The 21,241-nt window shown below is 35.6% G+C and overlaps 2 protein-coding genes across 2 annotated transcripts; both read left to right on the top strand.

The window, feature by feature from the left end:
* Nucleotides 1-7,931: 7,931 nt before the first annotated feature.
* LOC141489858 (olfactory receptor 51G2-like) lies at nucleotides 7,932-8,891 on the top strand. Its single transcript, XM_074190240.1, has one exon. It carries the CDS (start codon nucleotides 7,932-7,934, stop codon nucleotides 8,889-8,891), a length of 960 nt encoding a protein of 319 aa, XP_074046341.1.
* An 8,814-nt stretch (nucleotides 8,892-17,705) lies between these two features.
* Nucleotides 17,706-18,662, top strand: LOC141507776 (olfactory receptor 51I2-like). The gene has a single exon (XM_074215762.1). The coding sequence runs from the start codon at nucleotides 17,706-17,708 to the stop codon at nucleotides 18,660-18,662; it is 957 nt and encodes a 318-aa protein (XP_074071863.1).
* The last annotated feature ends 2,579 nt before the right edge of the window (nucleotides 18,663-21,241 follow it).

Raw genomic sequence — 21,241 nt, 5'->3', positions numbered from 1 at the left:
AAATCTCAAATAAGATCACAGAGGGTTGACAATCTCATTGCCATGAGACTGTCATTCACTCCTTTTGGTGGACATTCAAGAATGTTGAGTAGATTAGTTTTGACCCCAATTTCACAGAGTTCTCTTTCACTGTGGCCACTTCAGAAAAATGTGTATTTGCTCTAACTTCAGTCAACCAGCCTCCATTTGCCAGCCTTGTTTCACTCAGGGTTGTTATTTGGATATTATACCTGCTGAGTTCTCTTGCAACAAGAGATGTTTGTCTTTCAGGTCTATTGGATCTATGAGTGCGTACACATTCCATGCACCAATGGTGAGTGGAATCTTCTTTGAAGAAGTTTTTGTAGAATTTTGTGTCTCGACCACACCGTAGGATCCCTGTCTGTTGAGGTAATCAGACAAGGATTAGGTAAACAGATAGTTTTTAGGGCACCTTTTCTATCCCCTTCCTCACCACAGGAGGCAAGCAATACAATCCTTAAAAGGGCTGGTCAGTCACGCAGGGACTGCCGAATCTCACTTCTGCTTTTAGAAAGGGAACAACCCTATGGCCTGGGCTGTCTCTGTGCAAGAGTTGTGATTACAGCTCCCAGTGTATCAGCACCTGCTACTTCATTACTTGTCTGTCATCACAGGACTTTGAGGAATGGTAAAGTAATATGGATGATGGCTTTTGTTGTGTGGGTAAACTGGATTTAAGTGAGGTAGAGCTGTACAAAGTCATCCGCCTCATTCTCTCTTCCAAAGTCATCATGATTCAGCATAGTAAGATAGAGTCAAGATACTTGGGTGATGGCTCTAGATGCAGTGGATGACCATGGCATCTTCTATGTCTAATCAAGCTCTAAGCACTCCACTTCAACTGGCTTCATGGTTATTTGAATGAACTGTTCTATTTTGCCCATTCCACAAGTGGAAAACTTCACATGCTTGGGTAAGACTCCCCCCCCCACACACACACACATGCACTATTCACTGATGAGTTTGAGATTGCCTTGGTTACCATCAATCTAGTTTAGTCAGCTGAAACAATTTACCAGGGTGTGGTCATTATGTATGCAACAACTTAGGTGGCTCAGGTGGACATCAAAGGTGGAAAGAAGCCCTGAAAAGGGTTCAACAAGCCCTCACACCAAGGTACCAGTGTCCTTGAAAACATCTTACACAAAGGGTAATACTTGATTGAAATGACTAACCAATATATACAGTCGCTGACCTTAAGGGACTCACAAAGAAGACATCTAGAATATGTGGGCAGGAGATTCTTAATAATTCTGGGTACCACATTTTACTAAGGACAGTGAAAAATTGGAATATAGCCAAAGGAAGGTGACTATAATGGTGAAAATACTAATACAAGGATCTATTGAAAGACCTTGGAAATTTTGTTTTTGAAAATAGAAGACTTAGGGAAGGCATGATAGCTTTCTTCAAGTATTTTGTGTCACAATATAGAGAAAACATTATAATTGTTCTACTAATATCAGAAATATAGAATTAGTAGTAAAAAAGTAGGAGAGGGGCAGATTTTAACATCATATAAGCAGGGAAACAAAAACGAAAAAGAAATAAACCCCCAAAGTTTCCTAATAATCAGAGATATTCAGAATCAATCATCTGGTAGACTAAACTTTTGATAATCACTTTTCTTATATTTTGAAGAGAAGATTCCTGTTCAGGAATCAGAATAAATGGCCTGTGTTGTCCTTGCATCTTTGACATTATGTGACCTCTTTACTTATCAGAACCTACTACATTTTCTGGATATAAGTCAGAATACCTATATCCTTGTTAAGGTCTCGTTGATAGGCAAGACAACTCCATTTCAAAGCAGGTATAAGAATCAGCATTAGGATCATTAAAAATAATTTATTTGTAGCTATATAGTTATAAATATAACTATAGCAATATAGTTATGTAGTTATATAATTTGGTCCAGAAGAAATGATAAAAATGTTAGAACTTCCACTGAAGAATTCATAGACTTTACTTGCAGATACCAAGGCGAAGAGGGGTAGTTCTTCCATGGTGCAAAGGGTAGTGAGTTAGATGTGATAACAGAAGGACCTGGCTTTAAATTCTGCCTTAAACACTACTTTATGTTACAACCTTGGGCAAATCATTTAATCTCTCTCAGGGGCAGTTTCTTAATCTGTAAAGTGGTGAAAATGATAATATCTCAAAGGGTTGATAAGAGACCCAAATAAACTAATATATATATGTCCTTTATAAATCTCCGAGAACTATTCAATACCAGGTATTATTAGATAGTATCATGCAGGCTTTATTCTGTCTTTAATCTGGTCAGGCCACTCTAGGACATGACCAGATCAGCATGCAAAAAAATAATCAGTGGAAATTAGTATTAATGACAATGCAACTAAATCATCTTCAGCTTCCTGAGAATCCTCACCTAGGTTCAGTGTCTGACCATCTACAAAGGCATCATACAAGCTAAAGAGAGACTTATAATCCCAAAGAACTTCAACAATTTCTTCACTCCTGAATTCTAGAGTCATCCCCTGGAAAGAGTCATGGGATTTCCTGTAAAATAAAGTTTAGCATCTAAGCTTAGAATATAGGGACTCTCTACAATGTACTTCCAATCTAACTTTACATTCTCTTTTGTATACCTCTCCATTACATCTCTTTTTTGGAAAAACCAGGCCATGCTCCATTCTCTAAATCTGTCCCTTGTCCCACTCCTATTTTTTGCTCATGGCATTGAAAAGATAATAGAATTTCATTTGGATGGTACTTGGGTGACTATCCCCTGAAAGAAGTCTCCAAGATAACATTCATGATGAGTCGTCATACAACTTCTAAGGAGGGACAATCCACAATATTCAGAGGCAGCCCACTTCACTCTTGAATATTTCTACTTATAGAAAGTTGCTTTTTTCTTTCATTTATTCATTCTATTTATTCAACCATTTACTTATTATCTATCTGATTATGCATTTCAGAAAAATTTCTGACAAAGGACTAAATTTGCCTTTTTTTCTTTTCTACTCATTTTTTCTAGTTTCTGCCCCTGAGAACCAAATGAAGTCTCTTCTACATGCTAAGATCCCTAGTACTCAAACGTTTTTTTTGATTGATTTCTACCTCCTTTCACTTTTTCTTTTTTTCAAGATAAACATCCCCAATTATGCTAAGTGAAATAATTTACTCATAATATCTTTGTTTATCAACCTGTTTAAATTGTTATAAAAGTGCAGTTCAAATTCCAAAATGTTTATGAAGTTGCCTCATATTCTAATAACTATAAAGGTTCTGAACTTGTTTTTCATTACTTTTTTCTTCCTCTTTAGTCCCCTATATTAGACTATAGGTCAGAGTCTATATGCTATTGATCTTTGTATCTCCTTCAGCAACCAACAAAAGATCTTGCACATGGAGGGATCTAAAACATATTTACATGAATCTTCTCACTATAGCCTCAGCTTAACTTTAGCTGAATAGAAAAAGACAGAGTGAGAGAGCCTCCCCATAGCAAGGAAGCTCTGACTCTAGAGACCTAACTTAATAGAGACATTATCTGTGAGGAAGTTATGCAATAATTCAAAGTCCTGCTTTCTAATAGTCTTAAGAGCTCCTTTTTTACTTTGAATAAGACTTGTTGGGCAGTGATAGAGTTAATGCCCATTTAAGGCCACGATCCCAGTGGCCCAATGGTATGTTCCTAGGGGAAAGCAGTGCCCAGGATGTTGTGCAATCCTATGGTGAAATTGCTGCCTGAGAGTTTCTGACAGTCTGTCTTTTGAAGAAGGGAGAGGAGAAGTTATAGCTTGGTCTGTGGATTGTTGGTGAGTTGATCCTGGGTTTGGGGAGGGATATGAGAAAACATTGAGGTTTGTATCATTGTTGAGATCTTTCTGGAGAATAATTATAGTTATGCAATAAAACTTTAGGAAAGGACTATCAAGAGTCAAATGGAAGTCAGTACATTTAGGGAACAGTGACTCAAACTGGTCTTACAGCAAAAGGTCTCATGTTCTGATGCTTAAGTTTCTGTAACTTCCTAGTATTTGAGTCTATGATAAAGGCAACATGACCAGAATGGATAGAGCAGTCAATTTGAATTAAGACAGAATTGGTTTTAAATTGCATTCCAGACTGGCACTACATCTTTATGATCCTGGGCAACTAACAATGTCTTCAAACCCAAATTTCCTCCAGTATAAAAAAGTATTACTTTATTTCTTTAATCTCAATGGATAGATGAAAGAAATAATTTTATAAATTTTAGAGTGTTTAGAGAGATATTTAACTATTGTAAACTTATTAATGATAGTCATTTAGAGTTATTCAGTATTTGATATTTAAATCAAATTAGTATTCATTATTTTTCATTTCCTCTTTATCAGTTCTACTAAAGGGTTAGGACAAGGACAATTTTTCCCAGTTTTATTGATGAGAAATTGGGTGACACATAAATAGTAGCTATTACCTAAAGGCAGCATGGTAAGGTATAGCATTTCTTTTTTTTAAGTTCTTAGATGTCATGTATTTATATGAATGAAGTGAAAATATTATTTTGAAGTCTATGATGCCTTTGATGTTTGCCCTTTGTTCTTGAAGACCACCATGATATCAAGATAGAGATGCCACAACTTGCACATGAATTGGATTTGAGGAAGGGATAGGAGACTGCTGTGCTGTCACCAGTCTCACTTTCTCCTCTGGAGCTGTCTGGGTCCAGTGATCAGATAAGAATCAGGATGACTAGAGATAGTACAGGATGAGAATAATCAGGGTAAAGTGATACATACACCAAGTGTAGCATTTCTCAAAATAATCTATGGAAACAGCATTTAATTATTGTTAGTTACTTTTGTAATCCAATGTATTTTATTTTGTGATTTTTAGAAGCATTATTAGGAATATAGGTTTATATGTTTCATTAGATTGTAAAATGATTCCATGACAAAAAAGGTGCAGCTGAGTCGGTGACACAGTGGATAGTGACACAATGACACACTAGTCTTGGAGTCAGGAGGGGTGGGGGCTCAAATCAAACCTCAGACACTCGACCCCTAAATCACTTAACTTGGATTGCCTTGTATCCAGGGCTATCCCCAGTTATCCTGATTTATATCTGGCCACTGGACTCGGAGGCCAGAGGTTGGTGATCTCTCTCACTAAAATCCAAATCAAGTGCTTGTCATGGCATTGTCTCTCTGATGTCATGCTCATTTTGAGAATGAAGGACAGACATCATGACAAAAAAGGTTAAGAAATCTGACATGGAGCATAGAATACTAAACTTGAGTACTTGGATTTGCATCTCTCCTCACACAGTAGTTGTGTGATGCCACATGAATCAATTAACCTCTAACTTTTGGTTTCCTCATTTGAAAAATGAGGAGGATGGACTTCATGACTTTTATGGTTTCTGTTATCTATATGCAGATCTATCATCATCTATCAAGTAACAGAGTATGTTCTGACCTTCTGACCATGAATTTAGTACTTCTGTCATTATGCCACATAGTTTCTTGGTTCACTTCAAACAGAAAGCTCCTTGATTTTATTACTGCCCCATACCTAGAGTTCATATGTGGCTACTTATAGAATGTGATCTCAAGGTGAAAACTCATGCTCTTTTTTTCTAACATGTTCTTTTTTATATAGTCAACAATAGAATTCATCTTAATGGGCTTAATCACCTTTTGAGAACCAAAACATAGGTACAAAATAAGCAATCTGTCTGCAAAGTATTCTCTCAACTCTATGATTGTATTGCCTCCTATCTCAATAGTACTTGTGTACTTGTGTCAAATTCTTCATTGGCGAGTTCTCCAATATTCCAAACTTTTTATCCCCCTCTTCAGTTTTTTTTCTCTTTAAAACTGCCTTCCTCTGAACTCATTGTATTCTCATTCTATACCTCCTCTCTTTCTTTCTTAAATATAGATGTTTACACATTTATATTGATTATATTTTTAAATAACCTTACTCTTTAATATGTTATTATGCTTATTTTACAGGGAAAAGGAAATGGAGACTCAGAGGTGTAATAGATTAACCTTTTCTTCCATCTTTATGATATTTTCTTTTGCCATTGGTTTTCTTTGTCTGTGACAAATTCTTTCATTTGTATGTTCTGAGACACAGAGGCCATAGAATGATAGCACTTTTAACCAACATTTCTCTTATTTTCTTCATTTTTCCTATGGTCATAGGAGAGGCATCCCTACTCCTCACTATGGCTGAACCGTCCATTTAATTATGTTTCTCTTATTAACCCCATTACACTATTTGCTTCTTGCTTTACTTTTTTTCCTTAGTTAATTTTCTCTAACCTCTCTAACCACTCTTTTTCTTTTGGTTTTGCTAACTTTATATCTTCTTCCCAACATATTAATATAGATTTTCCCTAAATGTCAACACTTGACTCATTGTTCTTCTCTCCCTACATTGTCATTGTCTATGTAATCTTGTTCATTTTTGTGGATTCAAGTGTCATATCTTTATCTATGACATCCTTGACCTCATATTTATTTACCTAGCTCTAAATTTTCTTCTGAGTTCCAGACTACTTGCCAAAGTTCCATCAGGACACATAAAATGATAATGATGATGAGTATCATGCCAATAAATGATATTTCTATAATATTTTCAGTATTACATAGCAGCATTGTGGTAAAATGGAAATCCTCTGGATTTGTAGTCAAAAACCCTGTTTCATATTTATTCTATTTAATGTTTCTTACCCTGTCATTTTAACCTTCCTGGTGTCAGTTTGTTGACTTGAAAAATGAGAGTAAGCTGTCTTTAGATATTCTTTTACAGTTTTCAATCTATCATCCTATGAACTCGCATAACCCTGAAAGTCCTATGTCCACAGATAAACTTATTTTAATTCACTCTAAAACTGAATCCTTTATGTCATTAAAGACAACAATTAATATGTGTGTTTGCCTTTATTTTCCCCTATAGGGCTTCATTAGATGTGAAGAATCCATGATGACAATCTCCTTATTAGCAGATGATGGTACACAAGAGCAACAATCTTGAAAATAAAATATAGTGGCCAGCTTCACAAGTATGGTGGAACAATCTCCCAAGAGTAAAGATGTGTAAGTAATAATTAAGACAAGAAAAGAGAATACAGGGCTGAACTCCACTGACATACCAAAATAACAGAATATAGGTAAATCATTTGAAGTCTGCCTTTGGGGGCAGAAGAATTTGCTACTTATGTGAGACTGTAACTTTCCCTGTGTTTGTTCTTTTTATTCCCATTTGTTTCTCCAATGAGCTAGTTAGTAAAACAATCCCAGAAAACCTCATATTTGGTGTGCATGCCTCAGTGAGAGGCAGGAAAGAGGAAAAATCAGGAGACTACAAAGGACCAAGAAGAAGATAACTTTTGTTGGGAAGCAATGGACTACAAAAGTTGAGTGAGTGTTTGTAAAGGAAGATGATGATGAAGGAGCACAACTAGGATAGAGATTTATCCCTGAGGGCTCTGGAAGAATGAGCAAGAAATATTTGCAATGTGCTCTTCAGCTTTCTTTTCTGTGAATTGTAGAAGATAAACTAAATGATTGTTCAGAAATCCTCAGCTTTGATAAACTATAATTCTATGAAGGGTGCTATTTAAAACTCTTTTTTCTGTTACCTCTTCAAGACTTCATTTGTCTTGGATCCCAGGAACATAAATATCCTTATAAGACCTTCAAAACAAAGCCTCTTCTAATGTTTTGATACTTCCCTTAATGGTAGAGTCTCCTATTTCCTGAAATTTGGAGATTACTTGATTAGACATGCTAGTCTAAAGAGGTCAGTAAAACATTGGGGACCTTATGGTGAGAAAATCTTTTTTGGAGATACCAATTCCTAATTGGTTGCCTCTTTTTCTGGAATCATAAACAAATTATTAAATTCCCACTTTCCCCTAGGGAATTACTCCACCCTACAGCATGCAGGTGGTAAATCACAATAAAACTACATTCCTTCTCATGGGCCTCCCAGACCTAGAGGAAATGTATATCTGGCTCTTTATTCCATTGTGTGCCATGTATATAGTGGCCTTAGCTGGAAACAGCCTGATTCTATGGGTGGTAAAGTCAGAAACAGTTCTTCACCAGCCAATGTACTACTTCCTATCCATGTTGGCCATAACTGACCTGGGACTTTCTTTTTCCACACTGCCTACCATGGTAACTATCTACCTGCTGGGCCAACAGGAGGTGGAGGTAGATGCATGCTTAGCCCAGCTCTTTTTCATCCACACTTTTTCTGTCATGGAATCCTCTGTGCTTCTCTCTATGGCCTTTGACCGCTTCGTGGCCATTTGTAATCCATTGCGATATACAATTATCCTGCCGAACTCCCGAGTTGCTGGTCTGGGCTTTGCAATTGTGGTCCGTAGTTTTGGACTACACCTCCCTGCCCCCATCATGCTGAAAAAGCTTCCCTACTGTCATATTGGTCAACTCTCCCATTCCTATTGCCTGCATCCAGATGTCATGAAGCTTGCTTGTATGGATACTCATGTTAACAGTGCTTATGGGCTCTTTGTGGTGCTCTCTACTCTTGGCATGGACTCTATACTTATTGTGGCTTCCTATGTTCTGATCCTTCATGCTGTTCTCACTATCGCTTCCCCAACAGAAAGACTTAAGGCCCTTAATACATGTGTCTCACATATCTGTGCAGTACTGCTTTTCTATACGCCCATGATTGGCCTGTCCATGATCCACCGTTTTGGGAAGCAGGCTTCACCATGCATCCGTGTAGTCCTCTCCTACCTGCATTTTCTCATGCCACCTATGCTCAATCCCATTGTCTATACTATCAAGACCAAGCAGATACGTCAGAAGATCATCTATTTCTTACAGTCTAATGGGTCCAGAATAAGGGTTGGGCAAGAACACTGAACTTCAGACAGAGATGGGGATGAGAAGGGACAATAATGCCACGCAAGGCAGAAAGATGTGTCTCCTTTTTCAAGGTAGGGATCATTATGACATTTTGTTTTTTTAGTTTTTGCAAGGTAATGGGATTAAGTGACTTGCCCAAGGTCACATAGGTAATTATTAAGTGTATGAGGTCAGATTTGAACTCAGGTCCTCTTAACTCCGGGCAGGTGTTCTATCCACTGTGGCATCTAAGCTGCCCCTCATCATCATGTCTCATGGAAAATATATAATCCCTCTCTTCTAGAAGCCCCCTATTTGTGGAGGTGGCATGTCCCCCTTTCTGTAGATGTTTATCTGATTTAGATGACATAATTCCATGATTTGGTATAATTTATATGACTTTGTTTCTTGAAGAATTACAAGACTTTTAAAAGATGTACAGTTCTCTATTCTGGTGGGAGAGGCGTGGTTTCCAACTTTAGGGAATCTCTAGTGTAAAAAAAAAGGAAAAATATTTCTTATTTTGGTGGTGAAGGCAAGATTCCTGTACAACAAAACTATGATGAATAAAAAATAATGAAAAAATCAGTCCTTTTATTTCATTAGTTTGGCAAACCCCCCCAGAGAGGAATTTTTTTTTCTACCAACAATACATTTGTTCTTAGCAATGTAACGGTATTAAAGAGTTACCTGGAGACAATGAGATATTAGGTGTCTTAACCAGGGTCACTCACACAGGTTGTGTCAGATACAAAATTTGAACCAAAGTCATCTTACTCTTAGTCTTTTGCTGATTAAAATTTTATTAATGACTTATCAAATCATGAAGAGATTATTTGTCAAATTTTCAGAAGACCTAAAGGTGATTGACAGAAGGGGGCAGGGGATGGGGTAAAAGTCTTTGAAGGCTAAAACACTGGACTAATTCAGATAAAACAAAAGTTGAATAAAGATGAATAGAAGAGTTAGAGTCATAGTGCATAGAGTCCTGGTCCTGAAGTCACAAACATCTGGTTTCAAATTCTGCCTCAGGCACTTACTAGTTGTGTGACCCTGAGAAGTCACTTTTTTTTGTTGTTTTCTCTAAGGCAACAGGGTTAAATGACTTGCCCAGGGTCACATAGCTAGGTAATTATTTAGTGTTTAAGGTCACATTTGAACTCAACTCTTCCTGACTCCAGGGCCAGGACTCTATCCATTGTGCCCCCTAGCTGCCCCAAGAGTAAGTCACTTGACTTCTCTCTTTCAGTTTCCTGATCTGTAAAATGAGAATAATAATAACAGCATCTAACTCCCTGAATTTTTATTTTGATAAACGGAGATGATATTTGTAAGTATTTGTAAACCCGGAAGTACTTTACAAACACTAGTTATTGCTACTATAATAAATTTTAAATATATTATGATTAGGCTAAAAAGAATAAATTTCACAACTGTAAGATAGAGGTGGTGTGATTTGTTTTACAGTTATAGTAAAAAATAACTGGATATATTGGTGCACTGTAAATTCCATAAATACTAGTAACATGATTTGGCAGCTGAAAAAAGTTAATAATATTAAGTTGCATTAATAGAGACAGTTACCAGATTAGACTGAGGCTTTATTCTCCCAAGTCTAAGATCAGATCTATGGTAAACTATTTGGTTCTAGTTACCATATTTTAGGAACATTAATAAAATGGAAAGGATTCAGAAGAGGACAATCAGTCAGTATTCTAATCCAGAAACCTTGTGAACACTTAAAATGAGTCATGCTTTCCTACCCCCGAGTTTTCTCATCCTTAATCAAGATATCTCCAGTTCCTTTAGGATGGGATCTAGAGTCATTTGCAGAAACCCTCAATCCCTCAACCTTACTTAAGGGATCTGGAGAACAATGAGGGAGAGATAAAAATTCAACAATTCAACAGATCCGGCCTTCCAGGCAATGAAGAACAGATTGACAATGTTGCAAGGGCACAGGTATCTTTGCTTCACCACTGTAATGATCTCCTTCTAGTCCCACTAACTTCTACATAAAACATCATCTACTAGTCTAGAAATTAAAGCTTCCATGAAGCTAGAAATTTAGTAATTTGACAAGCAAAATGCATTTAGCATCTGTTTTGTACAGGCACCATGAAAGCTGCTGGGGAAGAGATGGAGACAAAAATGATTCACCCTGAGCCCTTTAGACTTGGAACCATAGTTCAGGATTGGGAAGACCCTCAGAAGTTATTGAGACTTTCCAAGAATCCCCGCCTTCTTTGTATTCCCAAATCTTATCCTTCAATTTCTTTAGTATATAGATGGTTTCTACTTACCTGCAACTATGGTATGATGAAAGTACAAAAGACAACATTAAATTGTGAATCAATAGACCTTTTTTTTGTTATAACTCAGTTTAACTCACGATACAACTTGCCCAAGTAACTTTATCCAACTATTTTATTTTTTTTACCTAGAATAATTAGAAAAATAATCTAAAAAAGAATTATAGTATTATAAAGTTATAAGCAGCCTTCAAAATCAAACATTTCTTATTCTGATTTTACAGATGTGGTCCAAAGTAGGGCAAGAAAAGCTGAGGACTTCACTCTAGATGTCCATGACAAGGAATTGTATATTGTCTAGTTGAACAGGTTTTCTTGAGCCTTTTCCATTCTTAAAAATGTGTGTAGGTTTGTCCCCATATACCTGGGCATAATTCGCTATCAATTGCTGTTCTTTCTAGGACCTTTGTTGTCTATGACACTAAATAAAACCCACTTGATAAAAATTACCATTGTTGTTCTAAGTGCTATGAAAGATGAGATTTTCCTTGTCTTTATATTCATAGTCTGCTTATTCACATGCTATCTATCAAGCTACCAAGACTTTGATAGCAACTCCTGTGATGATTCCTTCAACTGGGTCTATTCCACAGTAAGATCTAAATACTATGAATTTTAACTTCTCCCCAAGTTATCATTTTTCATCTTTTCATCCCTCTCTACCATATATATATATATATCTATATATCTATATATCTATATCTATCTATCTATCTATCTATCTATCTATCTATATATATATATATTTTAGTTTTTGCAAGGCAAACGGGGTTAAGTGGCTTGCCCAAGGCCATACAGCTAGGTAATTATTAAGTGTCTGAGACCGGATTTGAACCCAGGTACTCCTGACTCCAAGGCCGGTGCTTTATCCACTATGCCACCTAGCTGCCCAAACTGCACCACCTAGCCGCCCCATATTTTTTTCTAATTAAGATTAATCTTGGAAAGTCTTTATACAAATAAAATTCCTTTCGATGACTGAAGAAACTTTTGTGATTTCTTGACAATCTTAGGACTCATAAATGCCTAATATTCCCAAATGATTCTAGTGGTAAATAAGACATTACCACCTCAGGGATTACAGGTTGTATTCTTAATTTTCCTACTATTCCCCTTTGTGGCTGGCAGAGATTACATATGTCTATAGAAATTGCCTCAGAGCTGTAGCCAGACAGGGCCAGTTTAGGAATAAATCCATTTCCTTCTCTTAGTTCTGTCTACTCTGAGAGGCCCTACTGCTGATTTTCCGGGTAAGTGCCCTGAAAGTGGGGGAACTCCTCATATAAAAGCTTTTTCTGGTCAAAGTCCAAGATCAGGGAAACTATGGAAGTACTAAACTACGTACCTGAAAATAATTATTGATACTAATTTTGATTCTCCCACACAAATGTTTTATATTTTTTTTCCATTAATAATTATTCATTTAATCTTATCACGTCCCCCCACTCCCCTCTACTGAAGGTATGTGTGTCAGAGTGGTAGTGAGGTGGGCATGGGGACTGAAACAAGGGAACTTGTAACAATTGTATATAGTTATTAATAACAAATTGGCCATATCCAAAAATATATCACTCATCCCACTTATTGAGTCCATCTTCTCTCTTCTGGAGATGGGTAGCTTGCATTATTGTTCCTCTAGAGTCTACCTCAGTAATTGCATTGATCAAAGAGCTTCAAATCTTCATCTTTGTCTGCTCCCTGTGGAACTGAGAAGAGGGTTTCTGGTTTAGAGTCTCAAATATGATATTTGGTAATAATGAAACTAATCAAGCCTTCCTTTATTTCCCCAGCTTTACTTTTTATGTATTTGAAATGGGCTTAATAGTAACTTTATCAAATATGTTGTGGGAAATAAGACTTTGTTAATCATTGGACATTGCAAAAAATAGAACTATGATGACATTATTATTATTGGCATTGACAGAGACCTTATTCTAAGCCACATTTATATTTGAGAAAAAAAATGAAACTGTCATAGGAGATAAAAAAGACCTACTCAGTAAGTCAAGAGACTAGCCTTCTATTTTGCTATTTTATTAGATGTATAATCATAAGGAAAGCACTTGGATATTCTTAACCTTAGTTTCCTTCTTTTTAAAAAGAATAGAATATTTCTGAGACAAATTCCAACTGTAACACTTTATGAGCATATGCGGATATCTGTAATTCACCATTTATCACTGCCAGGAAAGGGTAATCTTCTGTCAGAGTTATTGGCTTTGTGGCTATTGGGAGGAATCTGTCAGGAAATGTCTAGAAGGAGTTTTTGCAAAGATCCCTGGTGACCTTAATATGTCCTAAAAATGAGTCAGGGCCAGATAAAGGGCAAAAGAAGATTTAATATCAAGATTACCCATCCTTGGTTCTCAGGTGTAGAGGAAAATGCAGGAAAAAGGCAGGAATTATACCAAAAAAAAGTAAATGTGAAAGAGATGTTTAGTTTCTGCTAGTCAGGAAAGCAGTTTCCAGTATGAGAGATCCAGCCCTGGTGCTCTCAGAACAATTAGGGAAGCATTGAGATGGTTATCAAATCCTGTTGCAACTTGAGAGTTGGGGAGGGTTTTCAGCAGAGCCCTGGATCATATCTTACAGATTTGTATTATGCTTTTTAATGGTACTGGTGGTTCCTTTGAAGAAAAGGTTTTTATAGGGGATATGGCAAGGAAAAGAAGAAGCTAGCATAGCCCTTAAAGTCAGAAACTCCATTCTTAGTCTTCTCATATCTTGATATATATATATATATATATATATATATATATATATATATATATGCTGCATGATCCATAAAAATATGAGAAGCCCCTACTTTACAATATTTCTGTATTTCTGGTGTACATTTCTAGGTGCCATGTTCTTGATTCCTAATAACAAAATATGGTGGTGAATAGATTCATAGTCAAGATATGAGAAGACTAAAAATGGAGCTTCTGACTTCGAGGACCATGTTAGCTTCTTCTATTCCTTACCATAGCCCCTGTCTAAAGGTTTGAATGAAGATGGGGTAGTATTCAGTATGGTTAATTGGGCAGAGAAGATTGTTGAACTACTTTTTTTCCCCTTATCTCTCTTTCATCAGATAGTTTTCACTTACCCCATGAAGCCTTCCAGAACTGTTCAGCAAAAAGGTGAGACTTTCCCCCTTCTTACTTTTCCCTATTGAAATAGAGAACTAGGGTTTAAAGTATTTTTTTAAAAAGGAGATTGTTCTCACCCTGCTTCCACTGAGTTGGACTTTAGGAAGAGAGTAGATTTTAGGATATGGGAAGAAAAAATAAAAGAGAAACAGAAAGAAAGCATCCTGAAGGTTGTTTACAGGCAAGTGGTGAGGGGTGTTTGGGCAGAAGAAATCCTCTAAATATTACAAGTGATTTTTATTTCCAAACTTCTAATATAATCCCTAGGGGAGAGAACACAAGTTAATTGATCACTTGAACATTTTGTAAACTATATGAATTCCATTCTCATCTACAGTTGACCCTAAATGTATACTTCAATAGAACTTTAGAAAAATGATGCCAATAGAAGGCATTAGCAAGTGTGCAAGAGGAAAGGAATCAATACCATTATTAAATCATCAATTTCTTGTCATTATTAAATATTCAAAAAGTTAATTAAGGACACCAATATAGAAGGTTATTTTTAGTATTAATAAGTATATTCAATTACATAGTTTAGTAATTCCATAATTTCCCTGATCTTAAAATTAAGTGCCATTTTCATTGCAACCTGTTTATCAACCAAGGTAATCTGTTGAATCAAATAAATTAGTCAACCAGTATTTATTAAGGGCCTACTGTGTGTCCATAATAGTATTTCGTGCTAAGGATTCAAAGGAAGGAAAAAACAAGTCTCAGCTCTCAAGGATTTTACAGATTATATGAAAATAACTACTTAAAAGCAATACACACACATTCACACACAAACACATGATAACATGTGAGTTGTTGCAGAAGGAAGACACTAAGATTAAGAACTGGAAAAAGACTTACTGCAGAAGGTAGCACTTCAGCTTTCTTAATCTCGTTTTGACCAAAATGTCAAGTCCTGTTAAGAAAATTTGTTTGATTTTAACTCTTTCATTGTGGGAGCATTTTATGTTGAAAAATATGTTTTCTGTAAGCTTATTTGTCATTTAGTTGTTTTAGGCTCATTTACAAGGTAGTTAGGGAGAAACTAATATAAATTGCAACTATAAATAATCCCTTATGAAATTCATATTTTGGTCCAAATTTGATACAACATATTCAGCACTGAGACAAAAGGAAAAAATATTTTTCAGTCCTGAAAGGATTAATCTCCATTTTTCCTGGAGATGGGGAATCTTTTTAAAGGAATAAAGTGATTAATTGAAATTGACAGAAGTTTATTGCTTACTTTAGGAACATTAGCAATTTAAGAAAACTGCTTGGTATTTGTTGAAAATGTCAACTGTGAGAAAATTCATTCAATTACCAAACATTTACTGAGCTCTTACTAAGTCTGGGGAATTTCTAGTAGATATGAAGTGAAATGAAGATTCACAATTTCTCTTTGGAGAGACAAATAAAGGAGTTTACAGAATTGGCTTTCTTGGCATTCAATGAAAACAAGAGCAATCTTTTTCACAGAAGACATTATCATTACTGTTGTATGAATGTTATATTTTTTTAATCATTATACCTGGCATTCTCCCTATACCCAGATATAACCCCATATGCATTTCAGGTTATATTAATATTATTTTACCAATGATGAAAACAAGGTTCAGAGAGATTAAGTTGAATTGCCCAGTATCACTGAATCAAGGTCATAGGTCTAGAAATAGAAGAGATCAAATAGGAAATCTAGTACTATTCCATTTTTGATTTTGATATTATTTTAAATATTAGGAAACTAAAAGAAATATATATATATGTGTATATATATATATATATATATATATATATATACACATATATATTTACTAAGGGATCATTGTCCATATCCATAGTTCCTAAAAATGATCATTTGACTCAACAAGGTGGGAATAGGCTGTACCAGATGATGATTGATATTAACATTAACACTATTCTTCCCCTTTGTCAAGGTTCAGCATGTATGTTCAAAGATTCCCCCTATGTAATGGACAGGATTATATATAGCCTAGTGGAACTTAAGAGTTTTTGATCTTTTTACTCTACCAAAGTCTTCCATATTTCAAAACTGATATCCTAAGCAATCAAAAAAGTAAATATTTTTTCTTTTATGATTAATTTTAAACAGCATTAAAGATAAAAACAACCACATGAAATGGCTTTGAAATTACATTTAAATAAATGATCTTTTTTCTTAAAAAAACACCATAAGTTTTCAGTTATTTTCTCTATGATTTTAACAGTAGAAATATATGTATTTTATCGTTCATTGTTCTCTTTCCCTATTATACTAATTTTCTCATGTGATTTCATAATTCAAATATATGTTTATAGAATTTAAAGATTTTTATTTTCATTTTTAATTGCTCCCTTCTAATGTTGCATGAAAAAATCATTAGTAATGTAAAAAAATCCTTAGCAACAGTCCAGCAAAACAAATTTGCACATTGGCTAATCAGATGTCTCTTCCCAAACTATGATATATGATTATATGTAAAATCCATAGACCTGATACAGTTGATATCTTCATTTTATATTCATTATAGATAGATGCTAAACTTGACCTACAATGGAGCATGAGGAGACAGTGATGCTTTTCCTTTCTGAAAATACTTTGTTACTATTAATGACTCCAAATTTCTTCCTGAACTAAAGGCTCATGTTTTTTCAACTCATCAAGCCAACAAAAATTTATTAAGTGACCACTATGTGCCTGAGACAGTGCTAAGTATTGGTAGTACAAAATAAAGTTAAAAAGCAGACCCTATCCTCCAGAACCTCCTAATCCTATGGAAGACTATAAGCAAATAAAAATGTACAAACAAGATAATTTTGTTGTTGTTGTTCAGTCATTTCAGTTATGTCCAACAAATTGTGACCTCATTTGAAGCTTTCTTGTCAAAAATACTGGAGTGGCTTGTCATTTCTTTGTGAAGCTCATTTTACAGATGAGGAAACTAAAGCAAAAAGGGTCAAATGACATGCCCAGGGTCAGAAATTGGATTTGAACGCAGATGAATCTTCTTGACTTCAGACCCAGAACTTTTTTCCTGTCCATCTAGCTGCCCTATAGAAAGGAAAACTTGGAGGTAATCTCAGAAGGAAGACACAAACATTAAGGGAAATAGAGAAAGGCTTTTTAAGAAGGTGATTTTAGTTGGAACTATTTTACATTAATATTATTCTAATGATGCCATTATCCTAGGATTCATAAAATGCTGAGGTCTCTGACTATTTGGAGATGAAAGGATAATAGAAAGGTACATGCTGGCCTGAGTAAGGTATAGCATAGGAGCTTATCCACAGAAATCCACAAAATCAGGCAAAGATTGTTTGGGGGAAGTGATAATGATGAAGCAATTCAGATTTTTTCTCTGTAGGGACCTGGGGCATCCTCTTCTCTGAGAATGGACTCTTTCAACAACAGTGCCTTCAGATCTTTTCTTCTGACTGGCTTTCCAGGGCTGGAGACTGCACATCCACAGATCTCTGTTCTCGTCTGTGTTCTTTACCTGATTGCAATTGTAGGGTACAGTTTAATCCTGGTGGTGATCTGGCAATCACAGTCACTCCATGAGCCAATGAACTATTTCCTTTCCATGTCAGCTGCCAGTGATCTAGGCATTTGTGCCACCACCCTGCCCACCCTACTCAAGCTCTTCTGGCTCAATGCCCATCAGATTGCTTTTGACTCTTGCCTGGTTCAGATGTTTTTCATCCATGTCTTTTCCCTCATGGAGTCCGGCATCCTGCTGACCATGGCTTTTGATCGATATGTAGCCATCTCCAATCCTCTCCATTATGCATCCATCTTGACCAGTTCTACCATTATCAAGATTGGCTTTGGTCTCATACTTAGGGCAACTGCAGTCATCCTCCCAATACCATTCCTCATCAAGAGACTAAAGTTCTGTAAGGCCAATGTCCTTTCCCACTCCTACTGCCTTCATCTAGATATTATCAAACTCTCCTGCTCTGACCACCATATCAATAGCATCTATGGTCTCATCCTCCTCATCATTACTTTTGGTCTAGACTCTGTGCTCATTCTTCTCTCCTACCTGAGAATCCTGATCACAGTGTTGGGCATTGTTTCCCATGAAGAGCAGCTCAAGGCTTTAAACACCTGTGTCTCCCACATCTGTGCTGTCTTGCTCATCTCCATACCCATGCTGGGGGTATGCATCATTCACTGTTTTGGGAACCATGTCCCACCTGTGATTCATATCATTATGGGCTATGTTTACCTACTTGTCCCGACTGTGCTCAACACCATTGTTTACTGCATCAAAACTCGTGAGATTCGCACCTGCATCCTCAGACTTTGTCAGACAAAATTAAAAAAAAAGGAAAAAATAGAATAACTACCCAACACAAAGTTAGGAATATCCAGGATAGAATATAAGTCCAAATGATTAAGTCACCATTAAGTAGAAGGCAGGGTAAGATGCAGAAATTAATGATGATAGTAAAACTAACAATGAAGCTGACAGTTATAAAACACCACAGTTTGCTTTTATTTTTTTAATTTACCTGATTTGGTCTTGTGCAGAGGATTTATGTTAAGAAATGTGAAGTACCTGCAGTAGTTTCCATGCTTGGGGGACTGTAATAGATGTTGTTGATCATCTGGCCAACCAGATTGCACTGTTTCATCAAAACTACCCTCTTCCAAGAAAATATTACCTATTTTTACACTTGTTTTTTGTCCTCTCTTTTAAACCATCTCTCATCAGAACTTAAACATTCCATGTGCATATATTTATAATGTATAGTTTTGAAAATGTCCTGATTCTTTTTTTATTTGTAGATACTAATATGCTTTAGCTGCAATTTATGCTGTTTTGAAGTTAAAACTGTTCCTATAAATTCATCAAAAAATGCTACCTTATAAAAACAGAATTGTCCAAAGGTTTGAGTTAAAGATTTCAAGATTAAATTGTATCTATTTAGATCTCTGCCTTAATTTTTTAATAGTTTAATTTTTTCTTATTTTCATTGTGAACTGAAGAAACATCAACAAACATAACTATTCCACAGTGCAAAGAAATACAGTAAAGGATACAGTATATGGAACTAAGCAATTTTTCATTGTTGTTCAGTTGTTTTAGTAGTATCCAACTCTCTGTGACCCCATTCAGGGTTTTCTGGAGTCATTTGCCATTTCTTTCTTCAGCTCATTTTTACAGAAGAGTAATGTGAGACAGAAGGGATTAAGTGACCTGCCCAGTGTGTCATATAGTTAGAAAGTGTCTGAGACCAGATTCAAAGACAAAAAGATGAATCTTCCTGATTCATCCCAATATTCTATCCACTGCACCACCCAGTTGCCCAAGCAATTTATTACATTATTTGTTTCTTTTCAAGTATATATATATATATGTATATATATATATATATATATATATATGAAATTGACTCAAGTAATATTAAAACTGTTCTATTCATTTGTGTGTCCTTGTAAACTGTCTTCTATTCTCTTTTGTGTACTTTAAAGTATTTATTTGAGAATTTTTCCTGTTTTTACCTTTGATATTACTACTCATAACTTTTGACAAAATAGAAATTCTTCTTTGTAAAAAATTCAATCAATCAAAACAAATAAGAATAATTAATTATATTATATCTATAAATGTTCTTTTGTATCTCTAATTTATCATCTGTCCATTGTCTGTTTTGGATCTTAAGGATCTTTCAGAAGACTGTCAGAAATCTATAAGTATTTCAGAACAGGTCTTCTAGGGCAAAAATACGAGGGCTTTCTTAAACCTAAGAGAAATTCCCTTCCATTCAAAGGAGAAAAGAACAAACAATTGCAACCATTAGAAAACATACCCTGAGGGAGTAGCTAGGTGGTGCAGTGGATAGAGCACTGGCCCTGGAATCAGGAGGACCTGAGTTCAAATCAGAACTCAGACATTTAATTGTAATTAAATGCCCAGCTATGAGACCTTGGGCCAGTCATTTACCCCCATTGCCTTCCCTGCAAAATGTTACATTTTGGATCTGTAATTTTTTTTTGGATTTTATATTAGAAAATCAAGATAAAGGAAGAACAAGTTGTAAGAATTAACTTTTGTGTTTTTGTTTGCCTGTAAGGACCTGTGATTTCATCAGTGTTGGGATTTCCCAGGGTGGAAATTCCATTTTTATATTAATAACTTTTTAAATATCATCTAGAGAATTTCTTGAGGCATTTGAAAGTTAAGTGAATTGCTGATGGTATTATAATGAATGAAAAACAGGACAGGACCCCTGGTATTCCTGATTCAAAAGCTAGCCCTCTACCCTCTCTGTATTGTTAACCTCACAAGAAAAAGCAATCTCAGGATTTTTATGTGCCTAGTTGCATTTTGTGAGTAAATTGGGTATCCAAAATGTACTTCTCTATCTCAGGGGCCGTGTACTCCTTACAAAATTGGATGATTAGCCACAGATTAGTTATATAAGAGAGAAGACTAGTTTTAGAAACCATGCTAAAGAGTACAAAGATTTTAATCTTTTAGATGAAAATAAAAGGAGGGAACATTAGTTGAAAGACCATGAGCTCTCTGAATGGGAATTAGCTTCATTACAACTTGAAATACAACAGTTAAATCAAGCAGAGACAGAGAATGTTTAATGTTTGAAAGGTCTATATAGGCTGTCTAGTCTAGTCAACTCCTTATCAATAATATCCTTAGAATACAGAGCCAAGATGGTAGATTAAAGGGAGTAACTCTTCCCAAAGTCTCTTTTCAGCAACTTTAAAATAATATTTCAAATAGAATTTTAGAGGCAGAAACCAACAAAAGTTACTGAAAGCCATTTTTTTTTAACGTAAGAGAACATAATCATTCATTAGGCAAGGTCTGTGACAGCAGGGAGGGGATCTAAATGAGAGCACATGTGTTGATATCATCAATGGCAATACTTGGTGATTGTTCTTATAGTAGTGGCAGCT

The sequence above is a fragment of the Macrotis lagotis genome, chromosome 1, assembly GCF_037893015.1.
Source record: "Macrotis lagotis isolate mMagLag1 chromosome 1, bilby.v1.9.chrom.fasta, whole genome shotgun sequence".
NCBI lineage: Eukaryota > Metazoa > Chordata > Mammalia > Peramelemorphia > Peramelidae > Macrotis > Macrotis lagotis.
Note: the sequence above shows the minus strand (reverse complement) of the source record. Positions and strands in the feature narration are given on the sequence as shown.